Source organism: Belonocnema kinseyi, chromosome 2 (genome assembly GCF_010883055.1).
Source record: "Belonocnema kinseyi isolate 2016_QV_RU_SX_M_011 chromosome 2, B_treatae_v1, whole genome shotgun sequence".
NCBI classification, from domain to species: domain Eukaryota; kingdom Metazoa; phylum Arthropoda; class Insecta; order Hymenoptera; family Cynipidae; genus Belonocnema; species Belonocnema kinseyi.
Genome location: NC_046658.1, coordinates 114,613,977 through 114,622,697, shown reverse-complemented (window position 1 = coordinate 114,622,697; position 8,721 = coordinate 114,613,977). Strand labels below are relative to the sequence as shown.

The 8,721-nt window shown below is 25.8% G+C and overlaps 1 protein-coding gene across 1 annotated transcript in view; it reads right to left on the bottom strand.

The window, feature by feature from the left end:
* The window catches only part of LOC117167513 (uncharacterized protein C2orf42 homolog), a 28,209-nt gene that overhangs the window by 5,478 nt on the left and 14,010 nt on the right, over positions 1–8,721 (bottom strand). The window contains exons 4-6 of the mRNA XM_033352512.1: positions 7,678–7,894; positions 7,323–7,510; positions 2,416–3,316 (exon numbers count right to left, since the gene is read on the bottom strand). Coding sequence (XP_033208403.1) covers positions 2,416–3,316; positions 7,323–7,510; positions 7,678–7,894 — 1,306 coding nt within the window. The remainder of the gene's footprint in view (positions 1–2,415; positions 3,317–7,322; positions 7,511–7,677; positions 7,895–8,721) is intronic.

Here is an 8,721-nt window from a genome sequence, read left to right as displayed (position 1 = left end):
TATATCAACATTAATCGATTTGTCTTAGAAATTAAAATTTTTAATTAGCGCAATTTAAATTGTAAATTTAAAGTTTAGTTTTTAGGTTGTTTTTGAATATTCAATTTTAAATTACTGATTTTTAATGAACAGTCAGATATAGCTAAATATTAAGTAATTGTTCCCTTTTTTGATAAAAAATTTCAAATTGAAAGTTTTAAAAATGGAATATTTTAAACTGAAATAATATTTAAAATTTGCTGTGAGCCTTTTATTATGAATATATTATTTTGAAGTTTTTTTATAATTAAAAATAGTTTATAAAGTTTCAAACAGGCGTTTACATTTGTTTAACTAATAAGACTTTCCGATTGAAACATTTTAATTCTCAACTAAAATCGTTTTTTATCTAAAATCTTCCATTTAAACGCTTCTAATTTTTAATTGTTTAAGTCATAACTCCATTTAAAAATTTTTAAATTAAAATGTAAGCTTAAAAATTGAATAGGGTGTCTAGCGATTCTTAGGAACAAAATTCACGGTCTTTTTCAGACTTTTCAGGTCAAGAAATCAAAATTTTCCAGGTCTCCGTTTTTTTACATCAAATAATGAAATAAACGTTCGGCATACATGTAAAAAATGAGCCATTTCATTTCTTATTGGCCAAAAATTTCTAAAGAATGCCGAATCGTAAATAAGCAAATTCTTAATTTTTTGCGAACATGAGTCGTCTTTGTGAAATCTTTAGGAATATTTTTAAATCTTTGTAATGTCTTTGAAATCAATAAAATCTTTGTAACATCTTTTGAAATCTTTGTGAAGTATTAAAGACCTTCGTAAAAGTTTGAAATTTCCGTGAAATCTTTGAAATAATTTGAAATTCTTGAAATCTTTTGAAATTCTTTTGAAATCCTTATGAATTCTTGAAAGAAATTGTGAAATCTTTTTTAAGTCTTTTGTATTCGTTTGAAATCACTGGAATATTTGAAATCTTTGTTAAATCTTTTGAAATCTAGGAAAACTTTGTGAAATTTTTTAAAATCTTGATAAAATCTTTGAAATGTTTCTTTAATCTTTATTCGTGAAATCTTTTCTGCTCATTTAAAATTATTAAATTTTTTTCAAATTTTTTCAAATTTATTGAAACCTTTTGAAATAATAAAAAAACTTTTAAATGTTTTGAAATCTTTGAATTCTGGTGTACCAGACTCCCTTGTTGGAATCTTTGAAATTCTTGAAATTTGTTGAAATCCTTAAGAATTATTTTAAATGTTTGAGAAATCTTGTCAAACATTTTTAAATCGTTGAAAATCTTAGAAATGGTTTGAAAACCTTTAAATCTGGTGTACTGTATCCTTATTCAAAACTTTGAAATTCTCGTATTGTTTTGAAGTCTTTATGAATGTTTTATGAAATCTTTGAAACTTTTGTGAAATCTTTTGACATCTCCTACAAAAATTTGAAGTTATTTAAAATCTTTGAAATGTTTTGAAATTTTTAAAATCTTTTGAAAGTTTGTAAATCTTTATGCAATGTTCGAAATCTTTGTCAATTTATTGGAATTCTTTAAATTATTACAAATATTAGTGATATCTTTTGATATCTTCTAAAAAATTGTGAAATTGTTTAGAAACTTTGGAATGTTTTGAAATCTTAGAAATGTGGTTGAATATACCCTTTTTAAAATATTTAAACTCTTTTGTAAGTTTTAAAATCTGTATGAAATGTTCGAAATGTTTATCAAATCTTCCTTAAATCTTTGTTTGGAAAATATTTTGTATTCGTTGATGTCATTGCATTATTTGAAATTTTTTGAAATCTTCTAAAATGTATTAAAACCTCTTGAAATCGTTTCAAAATGTTTAAATCCTTTAAATCTTTAAAGTTTTAAAATGTTTGTGAAATTTCTGCGAAATCTTCATTTGAAATACGTTGTACACTCCAAAAACCGAGCGGTCAACCCCTCGAAAAATCCGTTGTATGGCCATGGCTTATTCTAATTCAGAAACTGAATTAACACAGAAATTTTAAACTAATAATTTTGATAATTTCTAAGTAGTTGAACACCTCAACAAAAAGTGTCTTGAAAATTCTTTATTTATTCTGTAATAAACAAAAGATAAATTATATCTTGACGAATAAAAAAAATGTCAGCAGCAAAATTTTTTCTAAACGAGATGTTTCTTTTATAATAGGCTAAAAGATTGAAATTACTCTTCGCATTTCGATAAAATTACTGTTTTAAAAGAAAAAAGACAATAAAAGAATTCAATTGAATGATTTTCTAATTATCTGTTCTAAACTAAATTATATAATAATTGAAAAACACAAAAATTTAATTAATTATTTAAGAAACGGTTGAAGTCAATGATAGAAAGACTTTTACCTAAAAATATTAAGATTCCCGGTCAAAAAATAAATTAAAATTTCACTCACCGACTTTCAAAAAAGTTTTCAGTTCCTGGGGTTTGATGAGTGCTTTGTTCATCGTCTTTTTAAACCGATCAATCTCAGTTTCCTCTCGTTTATACAACTCGTAACTTCCATCCGCGTTTTGAATGAAACTCCTCGTAATTTCCAGTAGGATCAAGGGAGTATCAAAAATGCTTTTCACATGGAGAATATTCGTTATCTGCCACGTATATTTTGTAAAAGTACCGAGAGGAACTCCATCTTTTCTGACAAAAGCAGTGGTCGAATTTGGCAGGCGTTTCTTTTTAGCGCCACAAGATATCCTTTCTCGAAGACACTCGAAGAAAGCTTGAGGAACGTGAAAAACGAGAGGATCCGGTTTCCCATCGAATTGAAAATGCATCGTTTGATTGATCCTTTCAGTGATCGAAGCAAGCCAATTTAAGAAGGAGTGATTAGTGGAATACTCGTTGACGCATTCATTTGAGTTGAAATATTTCTTGACATTCGCTAACTTCGTTTTTGCTTTCCTTAATTCAACCAAATTCAAATTATTAGAGCTGAATGAATTCGAGCTGACTGGAAATTTATCGTCTCTTTTTCTTTTCGCGGAATTTGCAACGGGGGCGTTAGTGTTCTGAAGTTTAGAGTTGGACTGCATCACTGTATTTTTCTCGATAATTCTTGTAGTGTTATTATCGCCGATTGAATTTCGATTTAGCAATTCGACACTGTTCGCGTCGAGAACAATGTTTGTGTCGAGGATTTTAACAGAGTTAGGGTTGATTACTTCCAAGTCGCCGTTTAAAATACACTGGCCGTTATTTACATCGTCAAATTTATTTAAAAGTTCTTGATCGCTGATGATTTTTACCGTGCTGCCATCAAAGACGGCATTCTGGTCGATCACCTCCAAATTATGTACCTAATGTAAAACTAGGATTATCAAAGAATTACAATAAGTATCTTAGGGATTACAGTGCCCCCCCCCCTTTTTTTTTATCTAAATCACCCTTTTTTTCCTCTTAAATTAAAAGAAATTTCCTAATTCAACTAAAATTGAGAATTTAGATCCAATTTCCTACCTTTTTTTACAAGATTTTAATTCGGTATTAAGGAAACATAAATATAAATTTGAGACATTAGAAAACAAGACGCTTTAAAATATATTCTTTTCGATGATGGCAATTTCAAAAAGTTCCTAAACAAGTTATTTGCTAATTTGGTAGATTATAAGGAGATCGTTGGCAGAAAATAAATCGCGGAGAATTCAATCGAGAAACTAAACTCGAATCATAAACCAATGGTAGTTGCAAATCAAAATGTTTTAAAAACAGGATAAATAAGGAGATTTTTTTACGATAATATGGGACTAAATTCTTTTGAATAAAATAAATGTAGGTACTTATATTAAATTCGAATCGCTCCAAATTTCTAATGTTTCAAATAAAAATATTGCATTTTTATGAAAATAGAAGATTAATTTTCTACAGTTGATTTCACCTAAGACAAATTTTCAACAAAATATTTAATTTCACATCCAAATTGTGGAATTTTCAAGCAAGAAAGACGAATTTTCTCAAAATAGAAGATTAATTTTGTACAAAAAATGAAAAAAATGTCAACCACATAGATGAATTTATAACCAATTAGGTGAATTTAAAAAAATGGATTTTCAACCAAGAATGTTAATTTTCTACCAAAAATGAAGAACGTAAAACAAAATAGATCAATTTTTAATAAAAATAATTGTTATGTAGGTTATAATATTAGATTCGAATCGAAACGCTCCAAATTCCTAATGTTTAAAATAAAGATATTGCATTTTTATGAAAATAGATAAATTTATATCAATTACTTGAATTTTCAAAGAAAAATATGAATTTCAAACCAAGAAGATTAATTTTCTACCAAAAATTACCCATTTTTAAAAAAGAAAATTAATTTGTTAGCAAAAATGACGAATTTTTAACAAACTAGGTAAATTTTTAACAAAATAGTTGTATTCTCAGCTAAAATAAATTTAAATTTCAAACTAAAAACAGTTGATATCACCTGAAAGACAAATTTTTAACAAAATAGTTGATTTCGCATACAATTTTTTGAATTTTCAAGTCAAAGAGATGAATTTTCTCAAAAAAGAAGATTAATTTTGTACAAGAAATGAAAAAATTTTCAACCATACAGATAAATTTATTAACATTAAGGTGAATTTTTAAAATAAAAAGATGAATTTCCAACCAATAAGATTAATTTTCTACCCAAAAATGAAGAATTTTAAACAAAATAGATTAATTTTGAACAAAGCAGTTGAATTTTCAAATAAAAAACAGTTGAATTTACGGAAAAGATAAATTTGGAAGAAAATAGTTAATTTGTCAAATCTTTTGACATTTTTTTAATCTGTTGTTAATTTATTGAAAGAAAAGTGTCTAAAGTGATCTTTTCATTTAAAAAAGCGACTACCTTGATTTGGAACGAAATTCAACGTCTTTTCCAGGTTTACTACGTTAAAATGTCAAGTTTTTCCAGGTCTACTTTTTTTATATCAAAAAATGAAATAACCGTTTATTATGCTTGGAAAAAATGAGCTTTTTTATTTTTTTTTGGGCACAATTTTTAAAGAAAGCAGAACCATACATAAATAAATGTTCAAATTTTTGCAGAAATAAGTCGTCTTTGAAATCCTTGAAATCTTTGTGAAATATTCGTGAATTTGTTGAAATTTCTGGGAAATTTTCTGGAATGTTTTTAACTTTTTGTAAAATATGTGAAATCCTTGAAATCTTAAATTTTTTGAAATCTTTTGAAATTTTTATGAAATTATTAAAATATTTGTGGAAGCTTTCCTTTTTTTGTTAAATACTTTGCTTTTATTTGAAAACATTGAAATCTTCTGAAATCTTGTCAAATTTGTTAAACCCTTTTATTATTTGAATTAGTTTAACATCTTTAATATAGTTTTTCGAAATCTTTCGTAGTCGTTTGAAATCATTAAAATATTTGAAATCGTTTCAAATCTTCGAAACGTTTAAAAATATTTTGATTCTGGTATACTGTACCCTTTTTGCAGTCCTTAGAATTCTTTTATTCTTTTGAAAACAGTATGCAATTTTAATGAAATCTTTGAAATCTTTCTGAAATCTGTTATCATTTGAAATTATTTTTAATTTGTGTAACCTCTTTCAAAATTTTAGTAATCTTGTTCACTAAACCCTTTTTCAAATCTTTAAAATTCTTTAACTTATTGAAAATTTAAACAGAATTTTGAAATTTATGTGAAATCTTTTGGAATATTGTTGAAATTTTTCTTAAATGTTTGTTTGTGAAATCTTTTAAAATCTTCTAAAATGTTTTGAAACCTTTTAAAACTGTTTCAAATCTTCAAAATGTTTTTAAATCTTTGAAATCTGATGTACTGCACTCTTTTTAAATTCTTTGAAATCCTTTAATTCGTTTGAAAATTAAAAAAAACTTAATCAAATTTTTGTGAAATCTTTCAAATCTTTTCAATTTTTTAAAAAATATTTGTTTGTGAATCTTTTTTTATTCGTTGAAATCATTGAATTATTAAAAATCTTAGTGAAATCTTTTCAAATCTTCGAAATGTTTTAAAATCTTTGAAGTCTAGTGTACTGTACTCTTTTTCAAATCTTTGAAATCCTTTAATTTGTTTTAAATCTGTATGAATTTTTTCTGAAATCTTCGTGAAATCTTTTGCATTAATTTGAAATTAAAAAAAATTTAATCTGTCTAAAATCTTTCGAAATCTTAGTAATCTGGTTTACTATATCCCTTTTAAACAAGTTTAAATCTTTGAAATATTTTGAAAGTTTCAAAACATTTGAAAACGTTCGAAATCTTTGTGAAATCTTTGAAATATGGCGTTCATGCCTTTTGTAAATGTTTTAAATACTTGCAGTCTTTATGAAATGTTCGAAAGCTTTGGAACCTTTTTCAAATCTTTGAAATCTGGTGTACACGCCTTTTTCAAATCTTTGAAATCCTTGAGCATTTTGAAAATTTTAAAAGCATTGTGAAATTTTTGTGAAATATTTTGAAATATTTGTGAAATTTTTCTTAAATATTTGTTTGTAAAATCTTTTCAAATCTTCTAAAATATTTTGAAACCTTTTGAAATCGTTTTAAATTTTCAAAATGTTTCTAAATCTTTGAAATCAGGTGTACTGTACTCTTTTTCAAATCTTTGAAATTCTTTAATTTTTTTGAAAGTTTTAAAAACTTTGTGAAATCTTTGTAAAATCTTTTTAAAAAATTGTGCGATTTTCCTTAACTATTTGTTTGTGATCTCTTTTTCATTCGTTCAAATAATTGAATTAATTGAAATCTTAGTGAAATTTTTTCAAATCTTTGAAATCTTTTGAAAGTTTCAAAATATTTGGAAATGTTCTTAATCTTTGAGAAATCTGGCGTACATGCCTTTTTAAAATTTGTAAATACTTGCAATCTCTATGAAATGTTCGCAATCTTTGGAACATTTTTGAAAAATCTTTGTCCAATCTTTTCAAATTATTCTTAAGTTTTTCCTAAATCTAGGAAATATTTTGAAATTAAAAACCTATAGAATTATTCACAATGTTGAAGTCTGTTCGTTGCAATCTACAAAATAATTTTGTCACGTCTACAAAAAATGCCTAGAAATATCTTTATTTATTCTGTAATGAGTAAAAGATCAATTATATCTTGATAAATAAAAAACGTTTCAGTAGCAAGATTTCTTCTAAATAAGATTTTTTTAAAGAAAAGACAAAATTAATTCAAGGTTCTCCTGAAAACTTCAAGGATATTTCCAGGTTTTTCAAATTCAACCAAAATTCAAGGAGAATTCCAGGTTTTCAAATTTTTCAAGATCGCTGGACACCCTTTCTAATACTCAATAATAATAATAATAATAATAATAATAATAATACCTGTGAAATGATGCTGGCATCGTCGAGTAAATTTTGATCACATTGAACTTTAATGTTCTCGACCAAATTGTTCGATAAAATGGCTGTGTCTAAGTTTACAGTGTCCAAATCGCCTCCTAAATTATGAACTGTTATTGTATCGTCTCGGAATATTAGCAATTGAGTATCATCTGACAGACTCTCGAAATCTGAAATTCAATTATAAATATATCATTGAAAATTTTAGTCAATTTTCCGAAAAAATGGATTAATGATTAAATTAAATCATTTAGTTTCTAAAACATGAATAAAATTGGAAGACGTCTTGGTACATGAAAAATGTTCTTGACAAGTAAAACAAAGAAGAGACATTTACCCAAGCTGATCAATTTATCGGTTTCATCAGTCCCAAAATTCGAGATAAGCGACCTTGGTATAATTAATTCTGTTTGGTCCAGATTGATATAATATTCGAACTCTTCCGACAGCTTTTCCTCGCTTGCGAAAGCACAAATACAAGCATAAAAGTGAACGCAACGTTTGTTCTGTGTCGAGTTAGAAGAGTCGGTTTTATCTGTCATTGATTTCGATGCCTGAAAGTGTATGTGATTATTTTAAAAAATTGAACCCATTCATTGCAATGATATTTTAATTAGTGCTGGGTAAGTTACTTTTTTTTAATAACTAGTTACTTTAATAAAGTAACTTCAAGTTACCTAAAAAGTTACATTTTTCACTTCCTTAATTTTATAATTTAAAAATCAAAATAACTAATATCATAACTCATAAAAATTTAATTAAAAAAGAAATATGAATTAGTTACAATAATAAAAATATATATTTTGGCAAGTGAAAAGCAATGTATATTTAGAATAGGTTTTTCGGCATTATTCAGCAGGATCGCCAGAATTAATTTTCGATTCCTTTGTTTTCATGAACCATTAAAAATGTTGAAAACACTTTTTGAGTGACTGTAAAATAATATTTATAATTGTTATACCTGAAAATTAGTTCAATTAAATTCAGTAAAATTTATCTAGATTTAAGACTCTGTTCTGAAATTCAGGTAATAATTTTTAAGTACCAGGGCCTAAAAAGTTTCCAATTTCGGATAAAAAACCTTTTGTATGATTCAATTTGAAACGCTTTAAATTTCTAACATTCCAAGTACAAATATTGCATTTTCAACAAAATAGATACTTAAAATACCTAAAATATTAATTTTCAGCCAAATAGTCGGATTTCTGAACACAAAGAGACGAATTTTCAACAAAAGAGTTAAATTTTCAATCAAAAAAGTTCATTTTCAAGCAAATATTGGAATTTTTTACCATACAAAATAATAATTTAAAACAGAATAGTTAAATTTTCGGTCAAAGAAATGAATTTTCCACAAAAATTATAAATCTTCAGCCAAACA